This window comes from Triturus cristatus, chromosome 7 (assembly GCF_964204655.1).
Source record: "Triturus cristatus chromosome 7, aTriCri1.1, whole genome shotgun sequence".
Classification (NCBI taxonomy): domain Eukaryota; kingdom Metazoa; phylum Chordata; class Amphibia; order Caudata; family Salamandridae; genus Triturus; species Triturus cristatus.
The window spans coordinates 1201193980-1201210336 of NC_140590.1; the positions used below are offsets into that span (position 1 = coordinate 1201193980).

General features: G+C 43.3%; 1 protein-coding gene across 2 annotated transcripts in view; it reads left to right on the forward strand.

The window, feature by feature from the left end:
- Nucleotides 1–16357, forward strand: part of LOC146811598 (integrin alpha-M-like) — a 500127-nt gene that overhangs the window by 177414 nt on the left and 306356 nt on the right. For both annotated transcript variants that reach the window (XM_085618578.1, XM_085618579.1), the window contains one exon: nucleotides 6591–6718. In XM_085618578.1, the coding sequence (XP_085474704.1) occupies nucleotides 6591–6718 (128 nt within the window). The remainder of the gene's footprint in view (nucleotides 1–6590; nucleotides 6719–16357) is intronic.

Genomic DNA, 16357 nt, shown 5'->3' on the forward strand with positions numbered 1-16357 from the left:
GGTGGAACAAGATGCCAGCGTTGTGAGATGTCATCGCTCAGCACCCACTGTGGTTTGAACTTTGGAAAAATGAAGGGGTTTGCATGCCAGCTCACATGAGCGAAATTGGTGACACTACAGGTCCAAGAGGCCGTGCGAGTGGCCACACCCACTGTGGTTAAATTCCTTATATAAGTAGTAGCACCTGTGGCGTCGTCGATCCTTTCACATGAAGCCTTTGAGAAAGTGGATGGACATGAAACGCGTCAGGCTTCAAAGACTGTGGCTGTGAGGTGCTATTCTCCACGCTTGGTAGCCTCCATTAAAATCCTTTGGCTATTTCATCTGAGTGCGGGCTCCTCTGTTGGGGTAACTCTTTTTGGTTTGGTATTTACGGCTGACCCAGCCGTGGAAGAACCCCGCCGCTGAAAGCGGACCCAGCGACGCCATCCGGCGTGCTCCGTATTGGGCCAGGTGCCGGTTAATGGTGGAACAAGATGCCAGCTTTGTGAGATGTCATCGCTCATCACCCACTGTGGTTTGAACTTTGGAAGAATGAAGTGGTTTGCGTGCCAGCTCACATGAGAGAAATTGGTGACACTACAGGTTCCAAGAGGACGTGCGAGCGGCCACACCCACTGTGGTTGAATTCCTTATATAAGTAGTAGCACCTGTGGCGTCGTCGATCCTTTCACATGAAACCTTTGAGAAAGTGGATGGACACGAAACGCGTCAGGCTTCAAAGACTGTGGCTGTGAGGTGCTATTCTCCATGCTTGGCAGCCTCCATTAAAATCCTTTGGCTATTTCATCTGAGTGCGGGCTCCTCTGTTGGGGTAACTCTTTTTGGTTTGATATATATATATATATTCAGTGGAAAAACGAAGGTTAAAAGTTATGGCTGGGAAAACTATTCTTTCTATAGAAACAGTATTTAAACTATAAAAACATTACAAATTCTAAACTTATAGTTACAATTTCAATTTGTCATTTACACATCACTGGTTATAACTTACACATAGAGTTTACATACCACCTCCAATTTACTATAAGTCGTGCACCTCCATACACAGTCTTGTCACCTCACTTGCCTCAATCAATGTGTTTGAAATCGTCATCTGGAGTGTCCGTTAATTGAGTGCTCTTTAATGCTGTGTTGTAGAGTATAGTGAGAGACAGTGTCATACAGTCTAGTGTTATAGAGTCCTGTGCTGTACAGTGTAATACAGCGGAGTAGAGTGGAGCGGCATTGCGGATAACTGAGTAAAGTGTTATACAGTGGAGTGGAGTGGTGCGGTGTGTTGTATAGTGGAGTGCTGTAGAGTGGAATGGCATGTTGTAAAGTAGAGCGACGTGACATTCAGTACAACTGAGTGTTGATAGTGGAGTCTTCTCAACTGCAGGGTCATGGAGTGGAGTGTTGTTATGTATAGTATCATATAGTAGCATCGAATGATGAAGAGTGTTGTACAATTCAATGGCGTCGAGTTGAGTACAGCACAGTAAAGTGTGGTACAGTTCAGTGTTGTGGAGTGTAGTGTCGTCTAATAGAGTGGCGGAGAGTATAGTACAGTGTAGTGTAGTACATTGGAATGTCGTAGAGTGGTGTGTCGTACAGTGGACAGTGATACAGTGCTGTCTAGTGTAGGAGAGTGTTTCAGAGTAGAGTGCCGTGCCCTTTTTGAGTGGCATGCGCTATAGTGTCATATAGCGTAGTAGAGTGGCGAAGAGTGGATGGGTATAGAGTAGAAAAAAGTGTCATATAGTGGCATAGAGTGTACTAGAGTTTTGTAGAGTGAAGTTGCATAGATTAGAGTATGTTGTTTTATAATAGAATGGCATAGAGTGGAGTGCCGAACAGTGGATTGGAATAGGACACAGTATCGTACAGTGAAGCAGAGTGTAGTGGAGTCAAGTGGAGTCACATAGGATACAGTGTTGTAAATTGTAATATAGTGGAGTGTTATGTTGCACAGTAGAATGGCATGCATTGGAGTAAAGTGGCCTAGTATATCATACAGTGTAGTAAAGTGTGATAGAGTGGACTGCTCTGTGGTACATTGGAGTGGACTGGCGTGTTTTAGAAGGTCATATAGTTGAGCACAGTCAAGTGACATAGAGTGCAGTAGAGTGTTGTAGAATTCAGTGGTGCACAATACCGTTTTGTAGAGGCCCCCCTTCCCTTTTAAAAAATGGCTGGCCCCAGGGAATGGGGTCACGGGGAGCTGAAAATGCTCAGGAAGAGGATCGCGTGGCCCCACTCCCCTTTAAAAAAATGTCTGGTCCTGGGACCTAATACGGCTCCTCTTTTTTATTGTATTTGGCTCCTTCCTTCTAGACGTTGGTGCTGAGGACGGGGTCCTTCGGGCCCACGAAGGCTCGGAAAGGGCCCATTCAGCCCCCCTCCTCTTTTTAAGTGCATTAGGCACCCAGGATGTGGTCCCCAGGGTCTATTAAGGCTCAGGGAGGCTTCATGCCCCCCTTTCCTTAGGTTTTGGCTCTGTGATAACGGGTCCTCGGTGTCCAAGAAGGTCCAGGGTGGAGGAGGCAACATGCCCTCTCCCCTGTTTAATTGTATTTATCCTTAAGGGGATCGGGTCCCCGGGGCCTAATAATGCTTGGGGGGGCTGCATGCCAAACTCTCCTTAATATATATGTTTTGGCCACAGGGGATGGGTCCCTGTGCCCGAAGATCAATCCTACACTGTGCACACAAAAGGTTCTGGGGGCATCGGGTGGCAGCCTGCTGGGCTTTTGATCACAAGGCCTGGCGATAGACCAAGCCATGCGGCCAACCCACCCGCTATTCACAGCTTGGGATTGGCTTCATGTGGGTAGTTGGCCACAGGGGAGGGGTTAGCTTTATATATTGTAATAAAATATTACTGTTATGTTAAAAACATCATAAATTATACCATAGAAGATGTCATAATTGATGTGATATATGACGTCATAAGCAGTGCATTTTGCGGGCGCAAGTTATAGTTAGCTCTGCTAACTATAACTGGTGAATTTATGTGGTATTTTGAGTTCAAAACATTATTGGTGTGACTGAGACATTTACCTAACTATAACATCACATTAACCTTTATTTAAATTCAGGAATTTGTAAGGTTTTTTCAAAGCAAAAACAGATCTTTTTATCACACCTCACTATAAGGTTACTTTAATCTTTGGTTTTTTCAGTGAATTTATATAATTGTATAAATAATTGTAATTGGTATTATAATTTAAAATAGAACTTACTTATAGTGCTGCATAAAGTATTAAAACATGAAAGCAAAAAGCCCTAGGTGAAGAGCAATTCCTTTGTATGCCATTTTTGCAGCAAAGTCTTTAAGGATAGATTTAGCAATTGCGATCCACGCAGCGCTGAAAAATGACGATAACCTTTCACTTTTTCAGGCATAGTATTAAAGCTTTGGATTGGAATGAATAAAAGCAGCCCCTGAAACGTGTTTCATTCGTATTAGAGCTTGTCAGAAAGACGTATCTTTGTGCAGGCACAAGGGAGCACCCACTATAAGTCAAAATATTGCCCTTTCAGGCTTAGACTGCTGAATAAAATATGCCAAAATGGAAGAAGAGAACCCTGGGTAGTTCGAAAATGTTAGGTGGAGAGCAGTTCCTTTGGAACACACTACACCACCAGCAACACTGCAAATTTGCTAATTTCATTTTTTTGTTTTATTAGCACAATGCCATCCATACAAAGGTAGAAGCATGATCGTAGTTCAGTGTCAGAGCTATTCTTACCTATTCCAGGGTTTTAACTTATAATAGGCAGAATTCTATGCAGATATAACAAATGGTAATTTTCGTCCATGCACCTAACTCATAACCAGAGCCAGAGCATCCTTCAAACGCAGGGTGAAAAAGTATGCAGTAGGTTGGGAAAAATATAATTCAGAAACATACCTAGAAGATAAAACCACCAGATTCTATTGCAGGACCAACACTGGACTAAAATGCTAGGTCCATTGACAATTGAATGCCGGATGTAAAAAAAATCAACATAAGGTATTGCGTTATTGTGAATACCAAATATTGAACCCTATGGACTGTGCTCATCAGGGCATGCTTTAACGCTGGTGGCACCCAGTGCGACAATCATTTTTGGCGCCCCTACTGCCCATGACTACCTCCTTGGATTTGCTCAAACCACCCGGCAAAAGTGCCCCTCATCTCTCCAATGATAAGTTATTACTCAAAACAGCTCCCCATTGAGGTCAGCGCCCCCCTCCACAGTTCGGCGCCCAGTGCGGTTGCACCAGTCACACTGCCCTAAAGCCGGCCCTGGTGCTTATACATCAATTTGTGGTGCTTGGCATTGTTTTACAAAGTCTCATATGGTTTAGTTGTTAACATTTTAAATGTAGGTAGTTGCGCACTCCTATTTATCAACATAAATTGGCTAAAAGTTGCCTAGTATTTTAAAGTTCTACTTATTTTAGCGCGCTGGTTGAGGATGGGGTTGCTTGCCCCATAGTACAACAATATAAGTAATAGCATGTGAAGATGCACTTGTCCCCCCTCCGCACTGCTTGTAGTAAATGTTAATCAATGAATTCAATTTAATTTGAACCGTAAAGCTCAGTTTTTATAAACATTTATAACCAAAGTTATCAATACTTCTTGCTTTGGTTTATTGCAAAATATATAGACAATGTCAGCATTACATGTACATTTATCTTACGTGGTGCAAAAACTTCAAAATCAACAGTTTATAAAGAAATCATAATAAACAGACTGTCAAAAATCTTGGTGTGCGCCTAGACAAATGTCTTTTGTTTAAAGAGCACACAAACCAAGTAGCAGGCTCCTGCTTTCAGGCCATTGGACTGCTACGACGAGTCTTCCATTTCTGTCAGATTCCTATAGGAAGACTCTTGTCCAAGCCTTGGTTATAAGTAGACTGGACTACTGTAACGGCCTGCTGGTCTCAGCAAATGAAGAACAACTACAGAGACTACAGGTGGTCCAAAATACGGCTGCGAGACTAGTACTCAACACTCTGCCAAGGTCTCCATCAATTCCCCTCTAGACAAAACTCCACTGGTTGCCAATTAAACAGCGTGTAAAATTTAAAATCTGCTGTATTATTCACAGTTGTTTGTTTGGCAATGGACCTAAATATTTAAAAGAACTATTCAAATCCTACACACCCAGTCGTACCCTGCGCTCTAGCAGTCAGCAACAACTTCAGGTTCCAAGGATAAAAAAAGCCAGGCAGGGAGGGCGTGCCCTGTCCTACAAAGGCCCCATCCTTTGGAACTCATTGCCCCCTGCTCTCAAAAATATTATTAATTTTCAATCCTTTAAGAAGTCTTTGAAAACGTTCCTATTTGTCGCCTGTTAGGTTCCTCCCCCCTTTATTTCTCTGACTAATTTAAGATCTCGGCTCTCTGGTAAATCGTAAGCGCGGAGATACCCTCTCGGGGGGTTGACTTCCTGCGCTATGCAAGAATATAAATAAATAAATGTTGTCATATTGCACATTTCACAATAGTTAACTCTCACAAGAATATTCCATTCCCAATGCATTTCAGGATGTGCAAATCCCTTCTTCAGGGGCGCTGTCAAAGAAATCATAAAATATATAATTTAAACATACAATACCTGCTGTTCAGCACTGGAGATCTAATAGAGCTGTAAATAATTACCACATAGACAGTCCCTATCCCAAGCACTGATGGGGTCAGAGGAGATATCAGGCAGTGCCAAAATGTGATTTTCTTGAACATCTGCAAAAAATACACATAATTATTTACCAGTTCACAAAATTCACTTTTTAGCATCGCATGAAATTTAACATAAGTGCAAACCTCTTGTTCAAAAGTGAAATGAGATACCAGCAAAGGTATTGGCTCGAGGAGAAAAAGTCTGCACCAGGACATTTTATTTTTGAAACAGCGTCTGTCGAGGCATTTTCTGCCCCAACAATTCACTCACGGAAAACAAACTTGCACAAATGTAAGAATTTCACAGATTTTGTGGGCATGATAAAAATATTGTTCAGCCATAGAGTTAAGGTGAAATACTTCTGCCCCCCTACTAAATGTTTGACAAGCAGAGAAATGATTAGACTGTGCCAAAACATAAAGCCCAATGTCAGGTAGGAGACCCATCAGAAAACAATAAAGACACCAGAGTCCATAAACAAGGAGTAAATGGTAGCCACCCGACCAGAAAAAGATCAGGGGTTCTCTGGGGCTTAGAGGTAGGCGACGAAGTCTCACTGGGAGTGGTGTATTTAATTGAAATGCACACATATGTGTTTTTCAGGATCTGGCCAGCATTCAGCTTGTCTCCAGAATCTTCATGGTGCAGACACACCTCATGAAGTAGGGACTGTGACAAGAAGTGGAATGAAACAGATATGAACATTTACTTATGCTTGTGAATAATGTTTTCTTGCCCCTGGCTAAAATTACTTATACCTGCTGCTCCACCTTACCTTTTTTTCGGTGCACACTGTCTGCTCCAGAAATGAATTAATGAGATCAAAAACATGTTTACTTCAGTTAGAACATCAAACATGACTTGTATTCACTGTGTTAAATGCCAGTGTTCCAGATTGCAATATTTTCATTTTCCTGTATCTTTTTCCAGAATGCTCCTCTGGTATTGACATTGTGTTCCTCATTGATGGCTCCGGTAGTATTAAAACAAATGAATTCCCTCTGATGCTGAACTTTGTGAAACAAGTGATTGTCACATTTCAGGATACAGACGCTGCGGTAAGAAACATGTCAAACTTTTTTGCGGTTTTGAAGAACTTGTGAGGGTATATTGTCTGGATGGGAATTGTGTACCCTGCATAACGTGGTAAGTCAAAAGAATCACGAAAAAAAGGCCTTTGAGAAGCAGGAAGGGCAATACAGGCTCAGATAATCTTCATGGAACTTCATGGTCTTATACTTGTTTTGAGCACTATTCATTTTCATTTGAAGATCTAACTGAAGTCAGCATAATACCCTCAGTCGACCAGTGTTTGTAATGTGCTGTGCTAACACTTCCCAGGCTATGTCAGTGGTATGGATGCCGCTCATGAATAAGAGATGGGCATGCTATGCTTTGGATGGTTTGATGTTGCATGTACTCCTCCTTGGAAAGTTGCCCTCCAGCTGCACATCTGCATAAATTGCATGTACAAAGTTCCTCCATCTTGCAATGGGCGTGGAGAGAATCAGCAGGCATACTTAATACGAAATAAATGCTCATAAAATAGTATTCCCATGCATCAAATAGCCCCTCCCGCCACGCACGAGACAGCAAGCAATAACCCTTAGTTCCCTGCTCAAAATTAAAGAGCTACTCAAATGCCGAGCCCCTCATCTCTGTTATACGCGTGGGGATTGCATAGCTCCGATTCTTGGGACCAACTGAGGAAATATGAATTTTGTGATCAGTTATGTCCCCTATCGTAGACCCCAACGGCTCCATGTACATGCTATAAGTACATGCATGTTCCCTCCTGCTCCAGTTTTGAAGACGCAAATATATGTGCGTCCACCATCAACATGTCCTCTTTCAGATCCACCATGAATGGGTCAGATATTCCTTTTCTAAGTATGAAAGGCCACCGACTTTATGTGGTTCACTCTCCACATTTTACAGATTCAGGCGAGTAGGCCCGAATTCTGTCATCAAGCCTTTTCTGCCTTCTGCCTCTGAAAGCTCCAGTCTGAGCCTGCATCTGTGACCATGAACTTTGTCTTACTCCCTGCGCGGCTAACGGTGCCTGATCCAGCCCGTAGCCTGCCAAAAAAACTGTATTTCACCTTCAAGATTATCTCCTCCGCCCCTCATCCGATACATTCCTGTCTAGTAGTTTAGGTAAACATTCCTCCAGCTACCGTGCACAGGGCCAGGCCTCGCTGTCCTCATGCAAGTAATTCATAACCCTGTTACCATGGAATATTCCTACCCCCTCGCATCTAGTGTAGACACTTAGACGCTTGTACACACACCAGTCAGTATAGTCAGTATAGAATAAGATTCTATCCTAAGAGACCTCTCTTTTTGGATAACACAGTTCTTTAAACATAGGATATTAGATATGATTTGGGATTAGGTTGACATAACCCCAGACTTCTGTCTCCACATGTAGAGCTAAATGTCAAGTCCCTTTCTCCCTCTAGTTGCACGTCAATCACACGTCATGCGGCTGCGCACGCATCTCTGCCAAATATTTCTGCTGACATTGCAGGATTCTCTTATGGATCCACCCACGTATGACATCATGTATGATGACGTTGTCTAGTTACGCCTATTCTAGTTACGCATGCATAGTTTATTTTTCTTATCAGTTGATACGCCTACTGCATCTGTTTTACTGTAATGCCTTTTCTATAAAAATGATTACCTGTCAATAATATATGCCTTTCCTTCCTGAACTTTCGTGGTGATGGAATAGAACGCCAACAATTCGAATTGTGTTCCTTTGTATAGGAATAAAGCCTTTTTAAACCTCTAATACCACGGATTCTGCCTCTCATTTAATGAGTTATTCTTAATTGATTTTACCGCATAAAAAATAGTACCGGTAACGAAATATTTACCACATAAATTGGCGCCCGAACAGGGACACTTTCTCATCTCACGCGCCGGCGGTGCATTGCAGGCCCGGTCTCCTGCCACAGCTGAACGGACAAAAACGCGTACCCGCAGGATTTCCTGTATCTCCCTCCGGCCAAGCGGGGACGACTGAGGCTGCGATCAACACCCAGACGAGGCGGTGAGAAGTGCGAAGTATCCCGACCAGAGCCTAGCTGAGAGAGCAAGATCCGAGGTATACAGAGACCCGCCAGGTTCCGAAGTTCCGAGTCCAGTCCGGTCCAGTCCAGTTTCAGTTCCGTTCCGAGGCCTTCCGTTCCGAGCTACCCGGTGAGTACCATTACCGGGGAGGCATTTAACGTGCACATAGTCTGTGCCGGTTAAGACGGGTTTGGGTACACAAATCCGGTCTGCACTGTTTTAGCAGTGTATCTGTACTGTTTAGCAGTATATATAGTATGTTTTGCATATAAATAAGTATTATCTAGTGTCAGTATGATGTCAGTAACTAGTTTTCTATTAGTTATCATTGTTCGTAAAACTGTTAAGTGTTAAATGTTTTAAAAACGTTCTATATACTGTGGTGTGAATGACTGTTCATTATTGTGTTTTCTTGTATAAAGTGTGTTCTAGTAATAAGGTTTAAAAATGCCGCTCTTCTCGAAACTAAGACAGATCAAAACTAGAAAAGGTGTACTCGAAGAAGCCGTTCCCATCCCACCGAGGGACACTCCAGGGTACTTTATGTATCATAAGCATGGCCTAGATGCCGTATTATTTCTTGATTTATGGGTGGACTACACCAAAGAATTGCCAGAGAGTCAGAGATGGCCCGCAGCGGGGACCTGGGATGCAGATTGCATCATGAGAGTAGAAGAAGAATTATGGAAAAAGAAAGCCAGACAGTCACAGAAAGATGCCATTGAGTTATGGCGTAAAGAATCGTATAGACGTACGGAAAAAGCACTTAGACAGGAAGATAAGAGTAAGGAGAATTCACATAAAGTCCGAGAAAATCTGTTAATTGAGGAAGGTACCCGAGTAAAATCAGAACAAATAGATAGACAAAGAAATGCCCTTATGAATGGTATGTATCCACTTTTGGCCGAAGGGTTACCTAAGGCTACTCCGGAAATACCAAAAGACTTGCCACCCCCATTGTTTCCGATAAAAGCACATCCTAAGGGGCATCCTAGAACCGCACAAGATGTTTTCCTTTCCTCTTATTTAGATGACGCAGCTCCCGAGTATGCTAATACCGCATCACATAGACCGCTTGCCGATGATGTGCATCGCCAAGACTCTCCGTCTGTACCTCCACAACAACAAGCTTCGACACACATTCCGACAAGCACATCTGTTTCTACAGCTTTTCCCGCAACGACGGTTGCTGTCTCACCTTCAACAAATCCTTTCACGTCCAGCACCCCAGATGGTGCTACAGGAGGTACAACGGACATTTTTTCTACGCCACCCAGAGGAGATACATTTTCCCTTAGAGAATTAGCACACCAACGTACGCCCAAACTAGCAACCCCCGACATGCTCAAGGAACTTCTAGTAGATTGTAGATATGATCCTGTACCCGGTAAACGGGACGAAATGCTGCTGTCATCATTACGTATCAGACGAGCTGCAATATATTTAACGAAGCTACCAGGAATGGCTACACATTTAGAAAATATATATCACTTTGTCCAGTCAGGACGAGGTCCTGAAAGTATTAGCAGAGCTATGGGGAAGACAGAAAGTTTTTACTTGATACAGGGGCAAGCAGAACAACTATAAGACGCAGTGAAGTTCCAGGGGCACCCCTCTCAGGCTCACAAAATATTTCCCTTGGATTCTCAGGAAAACCTATAATTAATGACGTAACACAACCTCTTCCACTTACAGTCGGTCCATTGACACGTACTACAGATTTATTGCTTACTAAATCATGTCCAGAAAACTTGTTAGGTATAAAAACATTGAAAGCTCTAGGAGCCATAATATGTTGTTCTCCGGAAGGAGTACGACTATTTTTACGTGACTTTAAAGGTCACTACGTATCCAGAGACATGGATCACCGACTGCAGAATTTACCTACACATCTGTGGGCACAAGGCCCAACTGATGTTGGTTGCATGAACATTACACCATATCGAGTTACACTGAAATCAGGAGTGGTACTACCACGAATGCGACAATACAAGTTACCACCAGATGCTGTAGTGGCTTTACTGCAAATCATTGACGAGCTTATTGCCCAAGGAGTGGTTGTCGAAACTGACTCCAATGTATGTAATTCCCCGATAATTCCGATTCTTAAAAGAACGGATCCAAAAGCACCACCAGTATATCGATTGGTTATTGATCTGCGCGAATTAAATAAATGCATTGTACCACAATACCCTGTGGTCCCAGATATCTCCTCATTACTCACAGCTATTGACTCAGAAGCAACGTTTTTCACTGTAATTGATCTCAAGAATGCTTTCTTTAGTGTCTCAATTGATCCAGAAAGTCAATACTTATTCGGTTTTAGTTTAAATGGACGAAGTTTTAAATTCACACGCGCACCTCAAGGATTTACAGAAAGCCCCAGCATCTATAGCCAAGCACTGAAACGAGAACTTGACAGTATCCACATGCCAGTTAACACTGCCTTGCTTCAATATGTCGATGATCTGCTGATCACCGCCCGAAGCGAACCTGAATGTGAAAAAGCGTCACTGACGGTTTTAAAATTTCTGGCCGACAAGGGGCACAAGGTGTCCCCTTCCAAGCTGCAATTCTGTGTCCAGCGAGTTGTTTATCTTGGGCACTCGCTGTCCAAGGAGGGAAGGCAGCTTACACCCGACCGCATCCAGTTAATTGCTAACATGCCACCACCCAAGACACAAAAGGAGGTGCGGGCTTTTATAGGCCTCACTTCATACTGTAGGCAGTGGATCCCTCAATATGCATTTCTAGCAAAACCACTCATCCAGTTGACAACACAGGAGGCAGCCACATCGACTGTCCTCCCTTGGACTCCAGAACATACACATGCCTTTGAAAGCTTAAAGAAAGCTTTATGTCAAGCACCTGTCCTAGCAACACCATGTTACAGTAAACAGTTTACACTCTTTGTTACAGAACGCGAAGGTACTGCTTTGTCAGTACTCACTCAGGAACAAGCAGGATCACACAAGCCATGTGCTTATTTCTCTAGTACATTAGATCCAGTAGCGCAGGCACTTCCAGCGTGCCTGAAATCAGTGGCAGCAACAGCTTTAGCAATCAGACAAAGCGATGCCATAGTGTTAGGACATCAATTGACAGTACAGGTACCACACGCAGTAGAGGTTCTCTTGAACCGCACACAAACACAACACTTGACTATAGCAAGACTCACCGGTTATGAATTAACATTGTTTCAGCCACACATAGAAATCAGACGTTGTAATACGTTAAATCCTGCCACACTGTTACCAGTAGGCGGAACAGATCCATTGGCACATGATTGTGTCGAAGTCATTACTATCACGACGAAACCCAGACAAGACTTGACAGATATCCCTTTGACAGATCCAGACTTGACATTATATGTAGATGGGTCATGTATGAGAACAAGTACAGGAGAGTTAGTGGCCGCTTACGCAGTCACAACAGACACTGAAGTCATTGAAACAAATTGTATTAACACTTTGTCAGCTCAAGCAGCAGAGCTCATCGCTCTGACACAAGCCTGTATTCAAGCCACAAATAAAAAAGTCAACATATACACAGATTCACGTTATGCATTCGGAGTCGTCCATGACTTCGGCGTACTGTGGCGAGAGAGAGGTTATTTAACTTCTCACGGTGCCCACATCCAACACGGACCCCTCATTCAAGCCTTATTAGACGCGATTCATCTACCTACCGCAATATCGATTATGAAATGCAAAGCCCACACAAAAGTTACCGATATCATTTCCCAGGGTAATGACCTAGCTGACAGAACAGCTAAACAGACTGCTCAGAATCAGACTCACACAACTGACATGACAAAGACAATAGTCCCGACACCAACACATTGCATGACAGTTAAGGATCCCGCCCTTGATGTAATTGACATACAGACACATGCTACACCAGAAGAAATAAAGAAATGGACTGAATTAGGAGGGATCCAAACAGATCAAGGATGGATGACGAAGGAAAAATCTATATGGTTTCTTCCCGACTCAATGGTCCAAGTCATCATTAACACTATACATAGTCCAGCGCACCTAGGAGAAAAAGCTATGCTAGACAGCATTCAACACATTTGGTTCAACAAACACTTGCGAGCCGCAGCTAAACAAAAAGTTCGTACCTGTATGATATGTTGTCAGTTTAATCCAGGTAAAAGCATCCCCGTAGAACAGGGTGGATTCCAAACTCCCGATCACCCTTTTGAAGTCCTCCAGATGGATTATATCCAGATGGAACGATGTCGAGGATTCAAATATGTTCTCGTAGTTGTCTGTGCTCTTTCCCGTTGGACAGAAGCATACCCGGTTTCAGATTACACTGCCCCGACTACTGCCAAACAGTTAGTTCGAGAATTCTTCCCACGGTACGGTTTACCACGTGTTGTCTACTCAGATAACGGCCAGCCGTTCTCATCCGAACTAATGAAACACGTTTCCCTTCTATTAGGATACCAATGGAAATTTCACTGTGTCCGACATCCCGAGGCGGCAGGTCTCGTGGAACGCCATAATCAAACTCTGAAAATTAGATTGTCCAAAATATGTAGAGAAAAAGGAGTCGATTGGATAGTAGCCTTACCAGTTGCGCTCTTTTACATGAGAATGGTAGCACATTCTCGAACAGGGCTATCCCCGTATGAGGTGATCTTCGGTAGACCACCAAATATGTGGGGGACGCCTATACCTCGTAAAATAACTGACGTTGACTGTAATATGCTGACAGATTACCTGGCTTCCTTGATGTCTGCACTACGATCTTGTCGTTCACAGGTATCCGCAGCTTTTCCCGACAATACTGAGGTGAAACCCCATGACGTGGTTCCTGGGGACTTGGTGTTGGTCAGGAATTTTGACCGGAAGACCCAACTGGATCCTAGGTGGAAGTCACCGAAGTTAGTTTTACTCACCACAAGGACAGCCGTGAAAATCGAAGGAAGAAAAGGGTGGTTGCACTCGAGTCATATCAAGAAATTTTATGGACTACCATCCAGCGTAGAGACTCAACCCTGTATTCCCTCACAAACAGACTCAAAGCTCCCTTTGGTTGAGCAATCGAACTCAGAACTGTATAAACTAAAATCGAGGTCCAGTAAGTCAGACAATTTGATTGTTTAAGTCCTCTCCAAGGTGAATCGGTTGAATTTGTCTCTGACATGTATCCTCTGGACCGGAATAGAGAAAGAAATAATCAAATGCTGCTCAAGAAGCATGCGTATTGTAAATCATTTCGTAGTCATTGTACAGTAACATTATTAATTTTGTTTTTCCTAAGTCTTTTGATCCTCATTGTCAGCATCCTATTGCGCATGTATTACCCTATTCCTAAGCATGCTTATAATATAACTGCAGAACATTCTTTTAGTGAATTACCTCCACATGAATTGTCTTATAGATTTGCGCTGCGCAATAACACATTCATTAGTATGCTACATCATTCTCATCAAACTAGCAATGCCACGAATTGTTGAATATGTGGCCGACTCCCTCCCTATCAGAACTATAAGGGAGTTTTGCCCCTCTTTCCCTATCCGTTCACACACAATGGCTCCTGTGGAGCATGGTTTAGTTTGATCAATTCCCTAGATTCGAATTCCGCAGTTTATCAAGACAACTGGGTATGGGGAAACCTGAACTTAGTTTTGCTTAAAGTCTGCTACCCTAACAAGGAGGGACTTCCCAAAAGAACAGGAACTGATCTAGAAAATGAAGTATATGGATTAGGTAATTTTACGCTTAACCTCATGATCCTGAACGTTGAATCTGAAGCTACACCAATCTTGCCCGCCATGTCCGTATTCCCAGTAAAAGGGGAACTATGTATAAGAAAGAATGGCTCCATACACATGGGCCATAGTAAATGCACCACTGTAATAAAATTCAGTGATCAAGGCAAATCTACATTTAGAGCTTCTCGTCATTCCTACTTTATATGTGGCCAGACCGCATATATACGCCTACCTTTAGATTGGGATGGTACCTGTTACATAGCATTCCTCCTACCACCTGTTTTCCTAGCTCCTCCTGATTATCATAGAAATACCCATTTAGTACACAATAGACAGCAGAGAGATCTCCCAATTGTCGATTACACTGAAACGGCATGGGAAAAATACACAGATTTCAATAAAGGTTTCTTTCCCTATATAGGTACAGTCACTAATAGTAAGCTGATACGTAGATTAACCAGAACCCTTGAAGCAGTAGTGAACGAAACTATTTCCGCCTTAGGCAATTTAACAGAAGAGCAGTCTGCTATGCGGATTGTTGTGCTTCAAAATCGTCTTGTCCTTGACGTCATCCTAGCCGATAGGGGCGGAGCTTGTAGGGTCATCGGATCAAGTTGCTGCATTTTCATACCAGAAAATTCGCCGTCAGTATATAAAGCCATAACCCGCCTTCATAAGATTGTAAGCCAGATACACCAGAGTCCAGGCACCTGGACTTGGTCCGGTTGGTTCTGGGGCGTGTTGTCAGCCTGGGGATGGAGAATCCTCTCCTTCCTAGGTATTGGCTTTCTCATACTATTCAGTTGCTGCTTATGTTTACAATGTGGGCCAGCGATTTGTGGTCTGTGTGCCACCTCGTGTATCCCACATCCAAGTTTTCGTTCGAGATCCCGGAAGAAGAAAGAAGAACAAATGATGCTATATGAACAGATCGATGGATTGATGAAGATCGATATCTCCTAAGGGTCCGAAGGGGACAAGGAGGGAATGAAGAAATATGAATTTTGTGATCAGTTATGTCCCCTATCGTAGACCCCAACGGCTCCATGTACATGCTATAAGTACATGCATGTTCCCTCCTGCTCCAGTTTTGAAGACGCAAATATATGTGCGTCCATCATCAACATGTCCTCTTTCAGATCCACCATGAATGGGTCAGATATTCCTTTTCTAAGTATGAAAGGCCACCGACTTTATGTGGTTCACTCTCCACATTTTACAGATTCAGGCGAGTAGGCCCGAATTCTGTCATCAAGCCTTTTCTGCCTTCTGCCTCTGAAAGCTCCAGTCTGAGCCTGCATCTGTGACCATGAACTTTGTCTTACTCCCTGCGCGGCTAACGGTGCCTGATCCAGCCCGTAGCCTGCCAAAAAAACTGTATTTCACCTTCAAGATTATCTCCTCCGCCCCTCATCCGATACATTCCTGTCTAGTAGTTTAGGTAAACATTCCTCCAGCTACCGTGCACAGGGCCAGGCCTCGCTGTCCTCATGCAAGTAATTCATAACCCTGTTACCATGGAATATTCCTACCCCCTCGCATCTAGTGTAGACACTTAGACGCTTGTACACGCACTAGTCAGTATAGTCAGTATAGAATAAGATTCTATCCTAAGAGACCTCTCTTTTTGGATAACACAGTTCTTTAAACATAGGATATTAGATATGATTTGGGATTAGGTTGACATAACCCCAGACTTCTGTCTCCACATGTAGAGCTAAATGTCAAGTCCCTTTCTCCCTCTAGTTGCACGTCAATCACACGTCATGCGGCTGCGCACGCATCTCTGCCAAATATTTCTGCTGACATTGCAGGATTCTCTTATGGATCCACCCACGTATGACATCATGTATGATGACGTTGTCTAGTTACGCCTATTCTAGTTACGCAT